Source organism: Rhinatrema bivittatum, chromosome 1 (assembly GCF_901001135.1).
Source record: "Rhinatrema bivittatum chromosome 1, aRhiBiv1.1, whole genome shotgun sequence".
Taxonomy (NCBI): Eukaryota; Metazoa; Chordata; class Amphibia; order Gymnophiona; family Rhinatrematidae; genus Rhinatrema; species Rhinatrema bivittatum.
In genome coordinates, this window is record NC_042615.1 from 112,015,613 (window position 1) to 112,039,587 (window position 23,975).

General features: G+C 39.9%; 1 protein-coding gene across 3 annotated transcripts in view; it reads left to right on the forward strand.

Annotated features, from left to right (window-relative positions):
• WWC2 (WW and C2 domain containing 2) overlaps positions 1-23,975 on the forward strand; it is a 396,047-nt gene that overhangs the window by 254,474 nt on the left and 117,598 nt on the right. For all 3 annotated transcript variants that reach the window (XM_029581662.1, XM_029581741.1, XM_029581816.1), the window contains exons 9-11: positions 4,614-4,856; positions 14,804-14,893; positions 18,532-19,151. In XM_029581662.1, the coding sequence (XP_029437522.1) occupies positions 4,614-4,856; positions 14,804-14,893; positions 18,532-19,151 (953 nt within the window). The remainder of the gene's footprint in view (positions 1-4,613; positions 4,857-14,803; positions 14,894-18,531; positions 19,152-23,975) is intronic.

Genomic DNA, 23,975 nt, shown 5'->3' on the forward strand with positions numbered 1-23,975 from the left:
CAGATATTTGGTCGGAAAAAATGGGTTGTTAGTACGAACCAACTAAAGTTAGTGCACACTAACAAAAAATGTTACCAATAAGTTAAAAAGTGTCAATTGAGGAGCAGTTTGTTAGAAGGAGACAGCCAATAGGAATGTAGAACCATACCTCTAGCTAACAAATAACTCTCCAATTGACACTTTTTAACTTATTGGTAACATTTTTTGTTAGTGTGGGCAAACTAGTTAGCGCACTAACACAAAATACGAAATTCTACAAAATTTCATCAATTTTTTTTTCGTTTTGGGGTGCTCCCGAAACATGACAAAATAGTCAATTTTGTTGCCATTGTCTATTTCATTTAAAACGAATGCACATCCCTATAATTTAGCCATATAAATGGCTGAATATGCCAGATTTGCTATTAAGACAGATAACGTTTGAGTTAGCTTTTGAGTTAGCTGAATAACTTGTCCTGGATATCCAGAGGGATAAATGTCCCACTAAATATATTTTTTTCCTAAAGTTCTCCAGCTATATGTAGCTGGCTAACTTTAATACTTAACTGGCTATGTTTGAATATAACTAGTTAGGTTTTAAATTTATCTAGCCTCATGTAGCTGGATAACTTGAGACTTAACCAGCCATATTCAAAAGAATATAACTGGTTAAATGACACTTAAAAATAAAAGGGGCAGTGCAGGTCTATTCCAACCCCTGCCAATATTTTGCAAATGACCCTGGTGGGCCAAGCACCCCTCACCTTCCTAAATCCCTCTGAAAGTATATTAAAAAAAAAAAAAAATCCTTGAGTCTGCAGGTTGGCAAAAAACCCCTCCCCATTACCACAATGAAAATGGCCTTAAATGCTCTTCCTCTCCTTCCCCTCTATATTATACCTTGAGAAATGCAGCCCCTTCAGGCCAGGATTGCGATGTTCAAGCGTGATTGTGGCCGCTTTCAACATTGCTATGCGAGGGGCCCAGGGAGGCTCCATTTAGGTTCTTTTGTGTGTGTGTTGGTGTCTGCGGGGGGGGGTTAATTTAATGTTTATTTCAGTTCCACAACTAGCAACAGATGCTTTCTCCTGCCTTTAGGGATCTGTTATTCTGTATGCATATTCCCCCATACCTCTGGTGGCTAGAACCTTGATAAACCTCAAAGGGACCATGGAAGTATAATTCAATAATTTCTATTTGGCCAAGATGGATTTTGTTTGTGCGTATTCTGGATTTCTTTCTTTACCAACTTTGATCACACTGGATCAGATAACATTTCTGCACCCCAACATTCAGTCTCTAACCCTTATAGCCTGAATGTTGAAGGGGATTCAACATGATTTCTTGGTTTCTCCAAAAAGATGTTTAAAATTCTACAAAGTAATCCACCAGGAAGTGTTCTAGCTTTAAATGAAGGAGATTGGCCATCTGGTATGAGGCAAAGGCCCTAAATTCTCTTTTCTCACATAAAGACTTTGGCTACTTTCTACATCTTTAAGAGTCTGGCCTCAAAATCATTTTTGTTAGGGTTTATCCTAGTGCAGTTGATGCTTGTCAAGGAAACTCCATTCTAATTCATTCAAGGTTTGCTTCAATTTAAGGCTTTCATCAGGTATCCCACAATGTCATGGGACATCAGCAGGATTCTCACCCATATGATGATAGCTCCTTATGAATTTCTAGATTCTAGTGTGCTCAAATATTTAACCTGGAAGGTCTCATTTTTTAGTGGTAGGCACTTCAGCCTGCAGGGCAGTAAGCTCCAGATCCTAGTGACTTATCTACTTTAAAGCTACAGTCCCTATTTTCCTGTGATGCCACAGCAAGGACTGCAAAATTTGTCCCTTGCTATAATCGCTGTTTTCTACAGAATTGCATGAAACCAACAAACCAGGGGACTGCTAGGAGGAAGGAGGAAGGAGTCAGGCCTGAACATGCCTGTGCACACATGAGGTCTCTCTTCCTTCTCTCCACTCCCAGCCCCAGCATATGGAATTATCAAAGCATTCCCCCATCGCAATACATTGAAACTCAACCTGAAGCCTGAGCTCCATCTTGCCCCATCTCCATTTATTTATTTAAAAGAATTTATATACCACCTAGACAAGGTTCAAGGCAGTTAACCATAACAATGAATCATACAAAACAACTAAAATATGAACTGCAAAAACAGATAGAAAATCAGTAAAAATTTTAAATAGTAGGTAAAAATATTATTGCCTGTGAGCTAGTATCACACAAGACCAAATTTATAAGAGCATGAATCACAGTAGAATCACCAGAGTCTGAAGAAGAACTGAAAATAGAAGAAAAATAGACCCTGGACTGCTAGGAGTCTGTTGAAAGAGATGGGTTTTCAATAGTTTCTTAAAGCTTTGTGGATAATGAGTAAGACAGAGAACTAGGAAAGCCAGCGTTTCAAATACTGCTTCTCCCATTAGCACTCTTTGTGACCTTGGGCAAGTCACTTCATTGCCTCAGGTACAAACTTATATTGTGAGCCTCTGGGGACAGGGAGATATTTACAGTACCTGAATGTAATCTGCTTTGAAATGTCATAAAAGGTGGCATATAAATAAAAATTATTATTATGTAATATTTCTCACTTTGTTTATTAAACATTTCTGAGTCGCCAATTCTAGGGCTCAGAGTAATGTACAATAAAACATTTATAAAATATTAACATAAATAAAATAAAACAAAATCACAAAAAAAGAAAAAACAGGAATGCAAAAAGAACTTCAGTCCCCAAAGTATCTAGCAATCAGGCCAGCTGGAATAAAATAGACTTCATTGCCTTAAATATCTTAGCACAGGCCATTAGCCAAAGGTCTTCTGGCAAAGAGTTCCACAGTGTCTGAACCACAATCAAAAAAGTCCATTCTCTAGACTCCGCCAGGCATACCTGCCTTGTTGCAATGAGTGGAGAGTGAGTGAGAAGGATTATAAATTTTCAGCATAACATTTTCCCAGGGAAGAGAATCAAATTGTGAAAGGTTAAAAACTAGCAGAGCAACCTTATATTTACATAGACAACAGAAAAGGACCAAATGGTCCATCCAATCTGCTCAGCAAGCTTCTTATGGAAGTATGTGCCATGCCATGCAGGTTACCCCCATGTTTCTCTTAATGGTAGCAACTGCTGCTCCGTGCAGTTAACCCCAAACCATATGATAACCCATAAAAAAATATTTCACTCACCATTCAACTGGCAGCCAGTGCAAGTCAAATAGTACTGGAGTGATATGCTCCCTTAATTTCATCCCTGAAATCACCAGATTTGTAGCATTTTTCGGTATTTGCAGCACTTTCAAAGAATAGGCAGGCAGCCCAACAAAAACTGAATTGCAGTAATCAAGTAGAGGTAAGATCATGGCCTTCACAACTGATCTAAAATCGTATCTGTGGTAAAAGTAGCTTTAAGCCCTTTAATGATTGCAATTTAAAAAATGAAAGATCAGGTTAGAATCAATATAATATCCAGACTTTTAACTTGAGAAACAATTGGAATATCAGTGGAATCGACACAAAGAGTTGTTGGCACTGTATTATTACTAGAATGTTGTTCAATAATCTCAATCTTAGGAAAATTAAGCAGCAATTTTTTATGTGTCAAGCAATGTCTGATTGTGGACAAACAGATGGATAGCATTTCAGCAGTCTCAAATCATGAGGGGGTCAAGGGAATGAAAAACTAGATATCATTGGCATATAACCGATATCCTGCACAAAAAACATCAAGCAACTTACAAATGGGAGCCATATAGATGTTAAATAGTACAGCTGACATAGCTGATCCCTGGGGGACACCAGTTGAGATGTTATGCCATTCTGACATTTTATTCTTCATCTGTACCTGCTAGGCCAGAGATGCTACATTCCTTAGATGAAAGAGGAGAATCCGATGATTTGAGTTATCAAAGGCCATAGATATGTCCAGTAATACAAGTACTTGTATGTGTGACAGTGATTTTTATATGTATAATTTGGTGCTGTACCCTATGTAGAACTCATTTGCTTTTTAACTCATTTCCTCTGCACTCCAAAGTGGGTGAGCCTAAAATGGCATCCAACTTGAAATGTATTATCTCACTATATTTTGATTATGTACTCTTTAAGAGCAATTTTCATACTACCCCATGATGCTTGCAGTTACCCACAGGTCTGCAAGCCAATTTTCAAAGGGAAGCTCCCTGTGGATTTTCCCTTTGAACCATTCTTGCCTGGAAGGGTTTATTTCTACAGGTACAGACTCCCTGCTAGCAAGTACATGTGGGGAATTAAAATCACTATATGTACTTTATTGGGCTGGCCATGGCCCCACTCCTCTTTCTTTATGGGGAAATATTTGTGTGTTGTAGAAAGTACCCACATTACAAGCATTTGCAAATGTCCAACTACCCATGGCAAGTTTTGCTTTGAAAATTGGTGCAAAAAGTATCTGTGGACTTTGTCACAATGCAAACTATTTGAAAATTACACTTTATGTATAGACCTTGGTGTGTCAGATTATTTAATGGCTCCTAAGGAAGATACTCAGATAAATCAAATGTTTCAGAACCTTTAATAATCCATCTTACATTTAGCTTAACAGCGTGTCATAGTCCAACACTTGAATTGTCATTTTATTTCAGTATGGCCAATTTAAAAATTGAATTAGCCAAGTTAGATGGAGAAACCTGGCCTGGAGCACTGGATGTCGAAAAAGAAAAACTGATGCTGATCAATGAGAAGGAAGAACTCTTGAAAGAATTGCAGTTTGTGACACCACGTAAACGAACTCAGGATGAACTGGAACACCTGGAAGCAGAGCGAAAAAGATTGGAGGAAGATCTTCTGTCTGTGAAAAGCACACCTAGTCAAGAACTTGCAGAGAGGTATGTGTTCATCTTTGGGGGATGTTAGATATTTCATGCCTTTCAGCCTACCGAGTCACTAATAAGTGAGAATGGTGTAAAAGAGAAATTATGGTATTTCAGAAGTTGATATACCTGAAATGAGAGAGGTGACTTCTTTGCTTTGAGCATTGGCTCTCTTACAAGGATGGAGGAACATGTATTTTGGTTTGCATTAGGTACTAGTACTGTGAATTGCATTCAGTAGACTGATGGATCACTAATTTTCATGCAAGATTTATACACTGTAGCTCCCTGAGCACGTGGGCATAGTTAGTGACAGTGGTCTGCTGGATTGCTGCAGTGGTTTTATTATAAATATTGGAATGTCTGTGAGATGTTAAGTAACCGAGGAATGTCTACTCTCAGTAAATGATGTATACCACTGTATGGTTTTATTTACAATAGATATAAACGTATTCACTTGATATAAAAAGAATATCCAGCGTACATAATAAGCTACACTGGATGTTGAAAAAAAGTAGTGGTTTTAAGCTTTTGAGAAAGAAAATGCTACTTCTCAAATTATGTTGATTTCATTTTTTTTAAGATGAAAACTTATTTCACAAGAGGTAATTTTCAAAAGGATTTATGCACATAAAAATAGCATATATTGTAGCAATTTTCAAAAGCCCATTTTTTTTCCATCGATAAGCAGGCTGTATTAGCCATGATTTTTGAGTGACATCATCTGATGGCACCAAATGATTTCATCTCTCCAAGCTAGTAGAGATTTGAGCTCTACTGAGCCTGTGCGGAAGTTCTCGCAATGCCTCAGAAACTTCCTCTCTTATCCGAGCTAAAGCAAGGACGGTTAAGTCTCTCCTCGGTTTTTTTTCCACTTTTTTCCAGCCTTTTTCTTCTTGCCTCGCTGCCTTAGCAGCGCTCCCATAAGCACTTTTTTCAGTGTTACTCAAAAAATGTTATATATATATATATATATATATATAAATTAGAAAAGGATAATCCGTGGGAAAGATCCTTCTGGAACTTCTCCTCAACATCATGTTGAGTAAGAAGAAAGCCACTGCGAGTGGTTTTAAAACTTGCATCTGAGGCCATAACAGATGACTATTCTGTTGTTGTTTGGGGCCTGAAAATGATCAACCAAACTGCCTGGTTGAATGTCCCTGTGGGCACAGTGCTCCAGAGCAGCAAAAATTGAAGGCTTCCATTAGTCAGCCAGAAGCTGCGGCAAATCCTTGTTTCAGAGTGTGGAGTCTTCTGGCTTCTCGGAGAGTCACTTGAGACATGTCTCTTCAAATACCCCTTCCTTCTCCCAATCGGGAGCCTGGGTTGGAAGGCAGTCATGCATAGAAGACGAAGCAACAACACTCAGCGGAGCCTTCATATGCATTGAAAAAGCACAAACACTGTGATGCATTGGCACTATTGACGCATACAGCGTTGGCTCCAATTGGGGAAAAAAGGGCTCAATGCATTTCTATCATGTTTCTAAGACAATCTAGATCCCTTCTGATGCAATATACTGGAAACACAGTCTGTATCGGGAAACCATCAACTCAAACTACTGACATTGTTGATATGCTGACTGCTGCCTTTAGAGAATAAACATAATCTGATTTTGAAAATGTAAGTTTTCTGGGAAATGAAATCTTTACCAGTCCTTCTGATTTTTGCATTGGTTATTTTGATGGTTTGGTTTCCCACTGATTTTTTAGTCTCTCAAACACCTTACATGGAAGATGGCTTTTCTTGTCACTGTCACCTCTGCTCACAGAGAGGTAGATATTAAAAAAGTACACGTGCGCATACTTTTGTTCGCGCAACCGGTGCAAACAAAAGTATGCCGGATTTTATAAGATACGCGCGTAGCCGCACGTATCTTATAAAATCTGGGGCTGGCGCACGCAAGGCTGTGTAAAATCGGCGCCAAGCCGCGCAGCCTGCCTCCATTCTCTCCGAGGCCCCTCCGAAATCGGAGCGGCCTCGGAGGGAAATTTCCTTCCGCGTCCCCCCCAACTTCCCTTCCTTTCCCCTATCTAACCCACCCCCCAGCCCTACCTAAATCCCCCCCCTACCTTTGTTGTGCAAGTTACGCCTGCTTGAGGCAGGCGTAACTTGCGCACACTGCCTCGGCATCCCCCGGCACAGGCCACAGTGCCGAGGGACTCGGGACTGCCCTCCCGGCCCACCCCCGGACCCGCCCCGGACCGCCCCCTGACCATGGACACACCCTCGGCCTGCCGACATGCCCCCAGACACGCCCCCTCCCGCCCCTTTTACGAAGCCCCTGGACTTACACTTGTCCCAGGGCTTTGCGCGTGCCGGCGGCCTATACAAAATAGGCACGCCGGCGCGCGAGTGCCCTGCGCGCGTAAATCCGGCAGGATTTATGTGCGCAGGGCTTTTAAAATCTACCCCAGAGTTAGTGAGCTGCAGGTTCTAGCGCAGTACCCACCTTATCTACAGTTTTTGCACAATAATGTGGTGCTTCAAATGTATCCCACGTTCCTCCCAAAGGTAGTCTCCCATTTTCACATCAATTGATTATTCTGCCAGCTTTTTTTCCCCACAACTTCATGTTCATGACAGTGAGAAATGTCTTCATCCCTTGGACTGTAAAAGAGCAATGGTCTACTAAAAAAGGACTCAACCTCATTGCCAATCATCCCAACATTTCATTTCGTATGATCCAAATTGACTTCACATAGTGGTTTCGAAACACACCTTATCCAACTGGATAATGGAATGCATCCAGCACTGCTATTCCACTGTGCACGACTTGATTTTGCTAATCCAGACAAGGCTCACCAGGTTTGAGCTATCACCTCCTCTATCATCCACTTACGAGAGGTACCTCTGGAAGATATATGCAAAGCCGCCACGTGGTCATTAGTACATACTTTCACCTCACTACTGGGTCTACAGTCTCTCATCCTCTGATAGAACATTAGGACAGGCAGTATTGCATCATATACTCTTGCAGTATTTCTATTTTTATTTTCTATTTACAATTAATATTCTGCCTTTTCCATTCCAAAGTGGCCTATAATATAATTCATAAAAATCAAAACTATAATTCATAAACTACAGGTAATTTATGTTTCTAAAAAAAATAGTAGTAGTGCTGGATTGCCAGGAGTGGTTGAGTTGAGACCTCACTCCTGGCAGGTTTTTTGTTTTTTTAGAATGGAGGTGGGATGGCGGAGTCCAAGAAAATAGGGGATGCAGGCAGGACTTTTAACACTGCAGGTGGGTGGGAGGGATCGGGGGAAGGAACTGTATTCATATAAATATTAACAGAAATGAGTAGGGCAGGAATTTTAATAATTTTAGGAGAAATTTGGAAGTGGGAGATGCATGCCCCCAGAGGTCTGTGTACAAAATTTAAGAAGCAGGAAGGGAAGAATCCAGCTACTGGCTCCTTTATTTTTTTTTCTCCTTCTCTGAAATCGCTACTTACCCGGATATCTTTTAAAGATATCCGGGTTCCATCAAGCTAGATTGAGAGAACATTGTACAAATCTCATCTTTGTGTGAGTTTCCTCACTCCGAAGGATGTCAAAACTTCACAAGAGTATACTGTCTGTTCATACATCTCTCTCTCCCCCCCCCCCCCCCCAATTGGTTGCAGGTAGGAACTGCAATAATTGTGATATTTGACCAGGATTCATTTCCCAGCTCCAGGCAGCAGAATATTTGACCTGGGATTCAAACACATGTCCTCTGCATGGTAGTGGACAGCACCTCCACTGAGTCACCAGGCCGACCAAATATCAAGCATTTGAAAGCTGCCTGGACATTATTTAGTAGTTACAACTATATGCACATTTCTGTATCAGAGAAATGTGAGATCAAAGAAGGATATTAGAATTATGAAATATTTACATATCACCTTTTGTTAGAACAAAAAGATGAAGTATTTTAAGAATACAACAAAGCTGATATTAAAAAAAAAAAAAAAAAAAGCTGAGCCCCTAAATTTAGGCTCTTAATTTTGGTCCCTATTTTCAGCCAAATTTAGGAGCCTAAAATTTAGGTATCTCCTCACCGATCAAAGTGAGTGCGCAGTGTTAAAACAAACCACTATTTCCTGCATTTCTAAAAAGAGTACTTCTTCTAATTGAGGGAGCTTTGAGCGTACCAGTACTAACCAGCTACCACAAATAACAGAGGTAGTATTTTAGCATTTCTCAGTTCCTCTGGTTTCTTCAAAACTGCTTTACTTTTAAAATTGAGATTTCAATTGATTTTGTGCTCTTTGGTTCTTATAAATCTTAGATAATATATATATCTTAAGTATATAATGTTCAACTGTTTGGAATTTGTGACATGTAAGGGCACTCTTGCTTGCATATTAGTTTCCCTAAGTGTCTCCAGCATCATGTACCTAAAATATAGATATGCAAAATCCAAAGCTGTGTGAGCACCAGTTTAATCTAGAAGGAGACTCCATCAACTTCCCAAATTACTCGTGTGTATCACTTATTCTTTCCACCATCAATCCATGATTACTGTCTTCAATCTTTCTTTCTCAAATCTCCTGCATAAATTTCAGCAGCATCACGATTTTAAATGCTATTAACGACTCAACTGGCTGCTGTAAAGCGTAGTAGTAAGTAATGTGCAGTCCTAAAGAGAAACTTCCTCCATGTTTAGAGACTTAACACCTTTCAGCTCTTAAGTATCCTCAATTGGTATTGAGTTTATGGGAAGTTCAAAAACAAGGTTTGAGTCAATATTTGAGTGTGTGTTCTGTTAATGCCGTGTGTTGTCTTTGAAGAAAAGATCTGGTTTTTTTTTTGTTTTGGTTTTTTTTACAACGAATGGATCTTTTCTTTAGAATAGATAGCAATTTTGCTACATGGAGGAATACAAGTTTCACTTCTGAGCCCAGCATCTGATCCTCAGGCCAGCCAAAGAGGCAGCATAGACAGCCCCTGTGGGGGAACGGTGAGGCGGGAGTCCGAGCCATTGCACAGCAGCACTGTGTTCTGAAGGGAGCAACAACCCCTAGCCTCGGATCAAGGATTGCCTTGAGGTAGCTGGGCTAGATGGAGAGGGATGTACAATGGAGGGGAAACCCCTGAATAATCATGAATAAAGGTTTTATGATATGTGGCCCTCAATAGAGGCTGATTCCAGTTGAAATGGAGCTCCAAAGAAGAGTAAATAAAAGGGAGAAATTCTGCTTAATAGTTTCATTTCCATAAAAAGAAAACAGCTGCACACATTCAGATGCATCACTTCTCTAATGCAAGCCAAGGTACCAGTTTAATTTTCCCTTTTTATTTTTTTTTTTGAGTTGCAACTTAGTCAGAAACATGCCTGGGAACATGCAACATGAGCATTTATTTGCAGCTGCCTGGGGATTATTCCCCTGTTTTATATTCCCTTCCAACAGACTTTAATCCACTCATTACAATAATCAAGTATCAGGTACTTTGGCTCCCTCTGGAACCCTGCATGCATGAGCCATGGACTGGGTGATTGTGACTTTCGTCAGAAACTGTGAGCACTGCCTTCATAAAAGATTTTGAATATGGAGATGCGATGGAGAAGGTACAGAGAAGGGCTACCAAAATGGTAAGGGGACTGGAACAGCTCCCCTATGAGGAAAGACTAAAGAGGTTAGGACTTTTCAGCTTGGAGAAGAGACGGCTGAGGGGGGATATGATAGAGGTGTTTAAAATTATGAGAGGTCTAGAACGGGTAGATGTGAATTGGTTATTTACTCTTTCAGATAATAGAAAACTAGGGGACACTCCATGAAGTTAGCATGTGGCACATTTAAAACTAATCGGAGAAAGTTCTTTTTTACTCAACACACAATTAAACTCTGGAATTTGTTGCCAGAGGATGTGGTTAGTGCAGTTAGTATAGTGTTTAAAAAAGGATTGGATAAGTTCTTGGAGAAGTCCATTACCTGCTGTTAAGTTCACTTAGAGAATAGCCACTGCCATTAGCAATGGTAACATGGAATAGACTTAGTTTTTGGGTACTTGCCAGGTTCTTATGGCCTGGATTGGCCACTGTTGGAAACAGGATGCTGGGCTTGATGGACCCTTGGTCTGACCCAGTATGGCATTTTCTTATGCTCTTATGTTCTTATGATATTTTTTTAAATTTAATATTGGTTAATGTATATTTTTGTGAAAATAGCACATGCCATAAAAAAGGGGTATGGTTAGGCCAATTTTTCACATGTATTTTACTGCAATGAGAGAGAGAGACTTTATAAGGCACTTATTAAGTAAACTATTTATACCACTGTAAGAGGGGCAACAGTAACTCGGGGTGAGGTTTAGGTTATGGGGTGCAGTTTTACATGAACAGTCAGAGGTATGAACAGCATAGTAGATATCCATGAAGATTTTATGTGATTTGGAGTGATGAAGGATACGAAAAGATGAGATTTGTACATTATGCTCTTGACCAAGCTTGATAGAAGCTAGGTCGAGAGTACATTATACAAATCTCATCTTTTTATAACTTTCATTACTCCATATCACATAAAATCTTCACTGATATCTGCTGTGCTGTTTCTACCTCTGACTGTGCATATAAAACTGCCCCCCAAAACCTAGCCCACCATCAAAACCTCACCCCGAGTTCAGAATGCCCCCTCTTATACAGTGGTATCAAAAGTTGACTAATATGTGTGCCTCACCAGAGGCTATCCCTCTCTCCCTCCCTCCCCCTCTCCGCCTCTCCCCGCCCAAAACAAGATTTGCAATAAATCCTGTTTTGGCTGTAACACACAGATATCACAGGCATAACGTTGGGAAAAAATGTGTAGTTATTTCCAGCATTAAATCCCGCGATAATGTGCTTTACGTTATCGCACACAACATCAAGCACCCCTCATGTTCATTTACTCCTCCCACTTGACTAAATTTTTCAAATTTGCATACATCTCGCGATGCGTTATGGAATTATCACAGGCGTTAGGGCTTTAACACCTGAGATAAAGCCCTAACACGATTTGAAAAATGACCCCCTTAGGTGGAATGAATTTGGATATTTGCATAACAGCCTGTGAGAACAGGGAAGACAACCAGTTTTTAACTATATATTATCCATGCTTTTATTTGTTTAATTTTAATGCTTTTATTTATTTAATTTTAATAACCTTTCCTTTCTCTTCCTTCTCAGCCAAGTTCTTATCACCCTGTTATATGTAACTGCCTTTTCAACACCATTGTTATAGTTATGTTTACTATGCACCCCTGTTTTATGTGAACCAGCATGATGTGACTGCTGTCTCGAATGCCGGTATATAAAAATCTGAAATAAATAAATAAATAAATAAAATTTGCTTCTTAATTTTGGATTTTATGTCATAACATAAAATATACCAAAAAACTGAAGAGACTAACACACCAAAAGCAATTAGTTGTAAATTTTTAAGACCATCATATTGGGCATCATTGTGTTCTTAAGCACACATCATTTAATGTGTAAACCACATCTTCGATTTTGCCACCAAATATAATCATCGGTTATTTTTTATGATGTAAAACTCCCATGTGTTTGAAAATTGTTCAATTACTCAATAATGTTTCAGCTCAGCAAACTAATATAGTAATATTCTTACACTGTTGTGCATTGAAATAGATCTGAAAAATTAATAATAATGAAAATGAAAAAGGCCACTTAACTTTTAGATGAGAAATCTCAGATAAGTATCATTCTTGGCAGAACTTGGCAGAACTTTCAATGGTGTACTGTAATCCATAGTATTTAGCCCAGAAAAAACTGTTTTGGTCTTAATCCTAGATGCAATAGGTTGCCCGACATGGTCCATGTTTTGGAACAGGTTCCTTCCTCACGGGGCACTAATGTTTTCAGAGTCTTCAGTACTGCTAGCGTTTTCTGCAATATATTAAGTGTTCAGTGAAAGCAGAATGAAGAGAGGTCACAGCAAAAGTTAGCACTTAGAATTAATGTCCAAAAAACATTTTTATGCGCATATGATTGTTGTAACAATTGATAGTAATCCCATACCTTGTTAGAGCATGTCTGCGTCTTCAGCGTTTCTTTAATTGTGCTTCTTATAGAGGCAACACACGTGAAATTCAACATGAGTAATAGCTTCTACCGGAAGTGTCACAAAATGCAAACAGATTCTTGATAGGTTCTCCCACTTGTCGATCAGCCAGTGTGAGAAAAAAGTTATAAGATGGAATTCCATTCAATGGCTAAATTTAAACCATGTGGATGAACATTATTTAATTTGAAAATCCATTGTTGTTCTTTAAGATTTAATAAAGATTGAGGATCTCCCCCCCTCTAATTGATGGAAACATGATCAATAACCCTCCACTTAAGGTCCTCAAATTTATGGGAATGTTCCATGTAGTGAGCTACTAATAGAGCCTGTAGTTTAACTGTAGAAAGACAACCGTGATGTTCTATTAGTCGGGTACGGATTGAACATTTTGTTCGTCCTGCATAGAATTTCTTGCAAGGACACACAATAATGTAGATGACTGACTTAGAATTACAATTAGTATTGACGTAGGCATTGTAACAGACTCCAGTATGGTCCAACCATGATGGTCCTGAAATAGTCAATGTGTACATGGAGCATCTAGAACATGGCCAATCTCCCACCGGGGTATGGGTATCAGTCAAAGAGGGCTCAGTGAAAAAGGACCATACCAATATGTCCCGTAAGTTTTTGCCTCTACTATAAGCAATCAACGGTAGTTCCTTGAAAACAGATTGAACTTTCAAAATGTGCCAATATTATCTTATCAATCAAACGATATGTTTGACTTTTGTGGAATATCGCAGAATGCAAACTAGTGGAGAGTTAGAAACAGTGTCAAAATTATCCAAGAATAACCACTGGAGTTCAGTGTTACTCGCCTGTTTGTGTGCTTGCTTGATAACCTTCAGTGGGTAATCACGATGTAATAATCTTCTGGACAAAATGTCAGCTTGTAGTTCAAATTACTGTTTAGTAGAACATAGATGGCATAGCTGCAGAAATTGACCCACAGGTAAATTCTTTTTAAGATGGTCAAACCAAAGGTCCATCAAGCCCAGTATCCAGTCTCTAACAGTGGCCAAGCCAAGTCACAAGTGCCTGGCAAGTGCTCAAACATTAAAGAGATTCCATACTATTAATGTCGGTAACAAACCCAACATGGCTGGTGTTTTGCTGAAAACAGCTTCTTCAGGAGGTATAGAATATTTATAATCTACCAAAATGACTGTAATCAGTCAGAGCAGGACTCAGAGTCTTCACGGAGTATTTCCAAAATGGTTACCGGCAAAACAACGGCCATTTTATACTTCTTGTGTACCATTGATCTAAACTGTTATAACTTTTCATTTTATATGCTTTCTGAAAAAAAAAATTAAGCTGTGTATGGATGATTGAGCTGTCTGGGCAGTCCTAGCCTATTACAACAGGACATGCCGTCTGGCTTGCTGACACTCTGCTTATCATAGTTTAATTTTTGCTTTACATTTAACTTGCCCATGCTTATGCTTTTTACTATTTTCTTCAGATGGAACCGTCTTCAAATTTTTGAAGAAATATCTTTTGGCTAAAATAGCATCTTTCACTTCACCTTTAAATCATACCAGCAGTCGTTTGGCTTTCCTTCCACCTTTCTTAATATATGAAATACATCTGGACTGCTGTTTTAAGATGATATTTTTTAACAAGTTCCAAGCTGGTTGTCATAATTGAATATATGTTTGTCTGTTTAGATAATTGATGTATCATTGTAAACCACCAAGAAATGGTAATTGGCAGTCTAGAAATTTCTTAAATAAATAAAATGTCTTCAGCCCTGGCCAACCCAGGGGAATAAACCTCACTGCACAGCTCTTCGACTGAGCCACTGGGCTGGGCCGCTAACCTTCATCTACTTATTTCTTCACCTTTAATATGAAACCATGCTAAAGATGTTTGAGCACGAGTCTTGATTTTTTTGTTTTTTTTTCAGGTTGAAAATACAAGAGAAGAGAAAGGAGCTGGTACGGAAACTTGAAGAAACAACTATGTTAGCTACTTATTTGCATTCACAACTTAAAAGGTGGGTCAGCAGTATATATTTGCTGGCAGACTCAAATGCATGTATGGCATGATTTGTTTTACTTGTCATCCACTAGTTTGGGGTTGGGTTGTTTTTTTGTTTTTTTTTTTAAATGAGCTCCTCCTTTATGCTGAAGTCTAAAAACACTTTTGTGGTTTTCTTTATTTGTTTCTGTGGTTCCAATTGACTGCACATATGTCTGCAATTTAAATAAATGCACAATATGGGAATTTTTTGTATGCATTTACACTATAATTAAACTTAGCAGTACATTTTTTGTGCTTAAATAGAAAGGTCAAATAGCAATCACATAGATCTGACTTACCTGTACAATACAAAAGTGCTGAGCTCTAGGTTTTAATTTTATATCGGGGACTGATTTTGCCAATTAACCTTTCAGCTTTTTCATCTATGTAGTTTTATTTGTATTACCATTTGAGTACAGTAGATGATAGCCACCCTTCCTATCCAATACTGTATATGTCTGGCTGTTCCAAGAATCATTCCAAGTATCATACAAATATGTTTATCATAACATCAAGGAAAGCAAGGTCTGGAATGTTAGCCCATGGGCTATACGATCCAGCAGATGAAACACACTGGGAGACAACTCTTTGAACAGGCTTATTTATTCAGTGTAACTACCAGCTTTCAGCAAGGCCATGCAGTGCTCTGCCTAGCCCACAAGCAGTTCAACCTAGCTCTCTAACACTGCGGAGCAGCTGCATGCTGACCTCTGAGACGAGTTAACTATTAACCCTGTGAATGCAGGTCACAGGCTGCATAACCGCTCTATATGGAAGAGACCATGAGGTCATATAGTCTGCCTCCAGGCATCATGCACTGCACTTTAGCTTTCCAGACAGATGTTTAGCTCTTGCTTAAAATCCATCAGTTGAGCTTGTCCTGTGGCTCAGTGGCAGTGTCGTGCAATGCCATGTAGATACATGGTGACGTGGTAGGTGACAGCAGAAAAAGACTAATCCATTCTGCCCTGTTATTTCTGTTCACACTGTTAAGGATATATCCCAGCTATCAGCCATGCATCATGGCCATTTGTAAAATATGGATACCTATCCAGCACAGTTTTTGTTGTCTTCCTACTTAGCACTCCACCATGTTGGGTAGATGATCAAACAAGATCTCTTATTTAGTTCACACCCTGCACCTCTTTCTTCCCATGTCAGACTATAAAGCTGTTTACTTCTATGTCTCCTGCATAGCTTTCCAGACAGACCCAGCTATGTGAGCTCCTGTGTTTCTGCTTGGATTTTAGTCCCTAGGGACTTTAGTCACCGTCAGGAAAGAAAGCTTTAAGGAGTTTCTCACTCAGAGAGTTCCAAAGACCCATCACAGGTCCGCAGGAGGCAGGGGCCATGGTTAATCATAAAATGATGGTGAATAATGAATCTGTTCCATGGGTTGGTGTCCTACTTCAGATGTATCTGTCGTCACTTGTTTTACACTCTGCTGGTAGAGGTTTGCTTGAAATTCCCTCATTTAGGTTGGTTAATCCGGTAGAAGCTGGAACATGCATTCTCCATTGCAGGTCCCACCTTTTAGAGCACTTTCCCAGAACTGCATCTAATGTCAGATCCAAAACAGTTCAGAACAGTATTAAAAACAGTTCTCTTCCAGACGGCATACGAGGAAGGTGTCCTATGATACCAGCTCTATTTTAATCCATGGGAAAGCACAAATATGGGGGCAGATTTTAAAAGCCCTGCGCGCGTAAATCCAGCCGGATTTATGCGTGCAGGGGACTTGCAAGCCGGAGCGCGCAAGTCCTGGGGCTTTTGGAGCGGCCTCGGAGGGAACGGAAGTAGGTTGCTCGGCTCGGCGCGCGCAGGTTGCACAATTGTATACACCCCTGCACGCGCCAACCCTGGATATGTGTTTTAACTTCATGTTTTGCATGTCTGTTTTTATTTCTGGTTTTATCTATTTATAGTTAATTGTGATAGTATGTTTTATTATGTTAATTGTGATATTGATACAATTTATTATGTATGTTTTGCTTGAAATATACTATGAACTATTGGATTTAGCGTAATATAAATTATGAAATAAAGATAAAAGATAATGTAATCTGCTACAAGACATAGCACAGGTCAAATAATTGAGTCATAGGGTTGAGGTCATTTTGGTGTCTGGCCTTTTCAGTGGCAGATAGAGTGTCAATAATAATATTTCTAGGAAGCTGCCACACTCGGAGGAACCTCACCATCTGCCTCCCTTGTTTCCCCCAACATTTGCCACATGAAGAAGTGGGAGATGGGTAAATAGTGGGGTCTGTATTTGGCAGACTCTCTTCAGGTTAGTGCGAGCGTATTAGGTGCTCTAGGTGAACTTTAAACTCCCTCTCCTTCCCATCTCTCACCATACATGTTGTTAAAAAGTATGCATTTATAATAGATGTTACATGAAAAAAGACATTCATAGTCTTCTGAGATGATAATATCACAACAACAACATGTATATTATTTGTAGATGTACTGCTATGATGCCAGCTTGAGAACCCTGCAAAAAAGACACTTGGAGCGCTTATGGTATTAGGCATATTGTAAAATGCATTCAATGTGGGCTTGGTTCTCAGAAAATGAATTACAATTGCACTATAGTAAAACTCCCATAGCAAACACAAAATGCTAGCACTCAAACAGTAACAACCCAACACTGCAAATAATACACTAGGCCTTAAACATCAATACATCTCATATTAGGGAAACAGAACAAGCCAAGCTGCTCTAGATTCTTATACAGAAACTACATGCCAGCAGAATACGTCATCTCGGTCACATATGCAGAACACAGACAGACCCTCACCAAATGCAGAATAAAGTGACCATAAAGTATAAAAAGGAATGTGCAGACTGAAAACTCAAGAAGCTAGACACTGTATGCAGTGCAACAATGGAAAAACAAAACCATCATAATTCCTCATAAAACAATAATAAAAATATAATTTATCAATCATAATAGTAAAACTATACTAATAGAATAAGTATTTAAAAACAGGTAAACAGGTTATTCAATAATTAAACTCAAAGAAAATTTTTAAAAAGTTCTCAAAATATTTCAAAACAATAGACACACCAAATTACATCCAACAATTTAAAAGAATAAGAATAAAATATTTCCCCACTCTTCATACCTGGGATCTTTTGATTTCCAGTCACCCTAAGATTGTCCTGTATTAAGGCTGCAAAACTTTATCTTCTCTTTTTCTCACACACACACCATCTCCCTCTCTTATACACCCACCCATGCTCTCACAAACACATTCTCACTCACACATACACAGGCTGTCTGTCCCTGACACACACACACACGCACCATCTCCCTCTCTTTCTCATACACATGCACATACTATCTGCCAATGTTGTCTGTCTGTATTTTATGGACTCAGAGAGGATGACAGTTTTTAAAGCTGTTGGTATGTCAATTTTTTCCAGACATGAACACTCAGTAGAAAGTTTTGTGTGTGAGAATAACCATTGCAGCTATTTGCTACAGTGTATATCTTTTTCTATATTTGAGTGACTTCTTCTGCCCCTGAATCTCTTCCTTTAGTATGCATATATTATATAAGGATTTAAAAGAGTAAGAAATGTCTTCCTTCTGTTTTCTCATTACAGTTTGTCTACCAGTACATTATCTGTTTCTTCAGGAAGTAGTTTTGGCTCGCTGGCATCTAGTCGAGGTTCTCTGAATACATCCAGCAGGGGGTCCCTAAATTCCCTGAGCTCCACAGATCTCTATTATACTCCAAGTGAACAAATAACAGACTTGGACTATCAGTATAAACTTGACTTCATCTTGCAAGAAAAGAGTGGCTACATTCCTTCTGGACCCATCACCACAATTCATGAAAACGAAGTGGTCGGCTCCCATAGCAGACTGGGTTATAACAACTCTTCTGACTCTCCAGCAGCAAACCACACTCCAAGAATGACTGAGCCTCCCAAGTCTGTGACCTCACTTTCTTCAAGGTCTTCCCTTTCTTCCCTTTCTCCACCTGGGTCTCCTCTGGTTTTAGAAGGAGCTTTCTCAGCATCTGCCCAGGACTTACCTCTGCATCATCTCACCACAGACTTTGAAGACTGTGAATTACCTGCAGATTTTGCAGGCTTGAATCTCTCTGCACACCAGATTTTACTGGACACTGAAGCAAGAGTTTCCTCAGCACTTAGAGATGATAAAGAGCTCCAGGAAGGGAACAGGCCACCTTTGTCACCCTTAAGTGAAGGAAATGCAGGTAAGTAAATAATACATCAAAAATAAAGACCATATGCTTGATGAACATATGACCTACCGATATTCAACATGTAAGTGAGAACACACCCTGAGAGCTCTGTGCCTTCAAATTGCTGGCAGTTGAGACAATTTCAGTATTATCTAGTTTTATAAAAGTACATTTTATATAAAATTTATTTTTAAATCACAGGTTTAATCGTATTGTATATTCAGTAGTAGTATGCTTTGTTATTCAGCTTTGCCAATATTGTAGTCTTGACTTGAGTTAATCCTGCTCTTCCAGCCTTGGACCTCTATCTGCCAGCCATTAGTTGTATGGTGATGTTATGATGGGGGCAAGTTTCTCATTATAGACTATTTGAGGTAATCAAACTATCATAATTTGGGACTTATTGTGTTTGAATCCAGGTTTTCAGAGGTAAATAGTTTGTATGTTTATATACCTTGCTGTGTGCATTGCGACTGGTAGAAAATGTCAATGCAAGGTTGATGTCTGCTATTAGAATTGTTTGTAGTATTACTCCAAAGCTTAGTTACACTGGTTTCCTATACAAAAGAAGGCACAGTTCAAGCTGTTAACTATTATACCCAAAATGTATGGAGAATATGGCATTTGTCTCACTAACAGAGTTGCATATTCCTGTACAGTTTGTGAGAGAACAGTTATTTGCGATTTCAGCCTTTCAGATATGTTACAGGTGACTCATATCACTTAGACCTCTGAATATTTATACAAGGGTTAAAAATCTGCAAACTGGAAGAATGGCAACCCACTTGCATGCTATACTGTACTCTATATATTAAATATATGGATGGGAGAACCAGTTTGACTAAATTATGGGATCAAGTTTTGGCAAAACATACAATATAGATTGTATTGCAATAGATACTAACACAAGTAAGGGCATATGTAGCCAACAGAAGTTGTCTCTGTTGCTTCCTTACTACTACTACTACTACTACTACTACTACAACAACTGCTATTCATAATGACTAAAGCGCTAGTAGGCATAGACAGCACTGTACAGATAAATGTAAGAGACAATCCGTGCTCCAAGGAGCTTACAATTTTATCAAAACAAATTTACATTACAAACAAGAGTCTATGGGAGAATTGGTTAGGATTTGAAAGCAGATTAAAAGTGAGTTTTTAGACTGGATTTGAATATGACTAGAGAGGGAGCATCATTGGTGTCCCAAGTATATGCTAGAGAATGAATTTACTTTGAGATTACAGAAGAACATGGTGTGAAGAATGAAAGATGCTGATTGATATTTGCATTCAGTTAGGCTTCTATTTAATATGCCACAGCTTCAATTGTGTTATTGTGTAATTGTTGCAACCGCGGCCTCGAGGCCTAAGGATCCTTTTGTGACCGAGGACTTTGGATCCTGATGCAGGCGTGGCCTATGGCTGGTGGTGAGGACACGGAGGTGCGGTTGCTAGCTCATGGGAGAGCATGAGCCCCTGAACCACGGTACAACTCAAGGAGGAGACCCAAGGCACACAGTTTCAGTCCTGCTTCGCCCATGCAAGCATGGGCGAAGCACGACTGAAACTGAGGCAAGGAACTCGGAACAGGAACTAAGTAGGATCAGCCCTTCGCTGGACCTACATGCACCAGTGAGACCCAGCAATGCAATGCTGGTCTCAGGAGTAGCCTTCCAGCCACTTGAAAGCACTTTCAGACACGCCACTTGGGAATGACAAGTGCGTGAGGCCAGATAGAGGCTGAGGGCAGGAACGAGACGAGGACTTGGAACTTGGAAGGACTCAGACGAGGACTCAGAAGAGGACTTGGAACTTGGAAGGTACAGGTGGGCACTGTCCCTCAGGGCACCCTACACAGCCTGCTGTGGGCCGGTCACGGACCACTCTGTCCGCTTGCGTGCCCTACACAACCTAGGAAGGCTGGATGCAGACCACGCGGGAGCAAGACAAGTGCCAGAAGGGGATCCAACCAAACGAGGCTCCAATGACCGGAAACAGGAAACGGATCCATACGGTTTTACCCTCGGGGTGGCCATCTGGAGGATTCGAAGAGCTGGCAGACTCGGAACTTGGAACACAGGATCATCAGAACTTCAGAACGACGGAACACCTGGAACTAGGTCATCTGGAACATAATTTAGTATCATGTATTATTTACCCTTTATGCATCGTTTGCACATTTTTTCGGCCCCTTTGGCCCTCTATCTGTTCTCTCTCCTCACCCCCCCCCCCCCCCCCCCCCCGTTTATTGTAATTTTCATCTGCTCTCAGTTATTATGTAAACCGGCATGAAGTTCCCCACTATTGTTGGCATATAAAAACCCTTAAATAAATAAATAAATTAATTAATTAAATAGATCTGGAACATCAGGACTAGGCAACGAAGGAGCTCCGACAAGGAACAATATCAGGAATATGAAGACACAGAACAAAGAACCATCTCGGACACATGAAGACCACAGAGGACCTGGTCCAGCAAGGAAGAACATAGATAACCATGACGTCCGATCCGAAGACCCTGAAGAACAGGAACTGAGCCTTTTATAGGGCTGAAGCAGGAAATGGAGTGAAGAGGATTTCTGTGGGGCCGCAGGCTTTTCCCGCTGCTGGCCCTTTAAACACAAAGAAGAGGCGCCCACCGGAACCTAGAGGAGGGCCCAGAGAGGAGCAGGACCACGGACAGTGGCATCCCTGCCGCAAAGAACACAGAAGCAGGCAGGCTGCGACAGGAAGATCTCGGCGACGGCTTCCCCGCCACGGAAGCAAAGTCAGCAGCAGCAACTTCCCCACTGCACAGGAGGACAGCAAGGGCCCCTCCTGCTGCGAGAGTGGCGTCGGGCCGATGGCAGCGATGATGGTGATAAGTAGAGGCCTTCTCGCGGGATGGGGTCCGCGAGCAGGATCGAAACAGGAATATCCTTGGAAAAAGTAGGGAGTTTTGTAAAAGGTTAAAGCCCAAAAGATTTTTGCAAAGCTGAAAATGCTTTATGAATCATTTTTTAACTTTTAAAAAGTTTTAGAGGTTTCATAAGGCCAATATCAATGTTCTCACATTCCCAATTAAATATGTCTTGTGGTAAAGAGTTCAGTTTATAAGGAGACAATTTTAGCATTGACTATTCAGCCAGGAAGAGTCTGATGTGTGGTTATTATTTCTCACATCTTGGATAAAAATATTATTTGCTGTCCTTATAAGTTTGGTGGAAAGATTTCTTTTCTGGGTGCCTACACTTCTATAAAGATTATGCCAAAGATACTCGTTAGGGAAATCCAGAACCTGAAAGCATGAGGCAAGTAGCAGTATATCCTTTCAAAGTTGTCCTTCAGAGGATGCAAATGAAATGCGCATGGGAGTTATACAGTGATGCTGTGCTGCTAATTAACAGTACTGGATCAGTGGCTGCCTGAGATCTTAAGGGAAAGCCATAGTGATATAAACTCCTGTTTCACTTCACATGATTGCAAAAAAAAAAAAAAGTCTACACCCAAATTTACAGGAGCTGAGAGTTAATGGTAGACTATCCTTGATGGCCATTTTGAGGTGCTTGTTTTTGCATACAATACTGCCACCATGTGAGCAAGCTATGTATTGGTTGTAGAAACAGAAAAGCTGATTTAGATAATGTTGCGGGATAAATAGTGTGAAGAGTGGTAGATTTTGTACTCCTGTAGAAGTCTGCATTTTTGAATGTGGATAAAAAAGCTGAATCTGATATAATGAGTGTCTACACAGTTCATTCCCCAGTGAATACTGGTCTATATATCACAAAATTACTAGGCAGAGCAATTGACAATCTGCTTGGTGGAGGTCTGGGAATTAATCTAGCTAGAGGCAGGAGTCTGAATTATGTCTCATTCCTTGAAAATATAGTGCCCTTAATCCAAGGTGAGGTCATAAGGAGAAGAATATAGAGGAAGTTTGAGATGAGACTTGAGAACCTAAATATGTATTGCTTAAAGGAGAGGAGAGACAGGGTGAATATGAGACAGACTGTTAAATACCTGAAGATATTACTGGCTTGCTTACACAATAGAACCATCTGATTTTTTTCTTTGTTGATGGTGAGATATCTCAAGAGATGTTCATATGTGGCCACTTTTGCCTTACCCAAAGGAAGGTAGTACATACTGGAGGGGTCCTTCTTTTCCACACTGTTTGTATCAAGCAAGAAACTGTTGTACCCCATTGTTACTATCTGAGTTTGTAAAAATCAATGCTAAAAGATATGCTACAGTCTCACTATGTATGCAACAGATTGCTTCTTTATGATTTTTAAATGTGACTGAACATTTTTTCTATATTTGAATTATGTTCTTTTTTCACTGCTGCATCCCAATTTCTGCCCCTTCACTTCCATGATCTTTTTTGGCTCCTGTATGCTGAAGTAACCATTCAGCAAGAGAATGACCACACTGCAGACTCTGATTCCAGAGTTGTGTCCATAAACCCTCTTACTCGGAGAATGCCCTGATGTACCAGGTTTCATTGGATTTCATCTGATTCTTACTCCGTAGCTCACTGACTTACTGGTAATGATATAGCATACCAGCACTGTAAGTTTCAGCTGTGTCTGTGCTACTGAGTTGGAGAGTTATCAGGTAAAGATACTGCGTATTGTGTAAGATTCTCCCTTTGTATCAGACCTCAAAATTAGGGCAAAGAAAGTTGAAACTTAGTTCTGTGAAGCAAATTATAAAAACCTAATGAAGGATATGACTAAGAGCCAGTGTATGGCAGAAGTTCTGGTGATGATGGATTAATCTGGCATCTAAATTTAAAATGAACTGGAAGTAGGAACTAGAGACCAGTGAGAAAATAAATGTAATCACTGA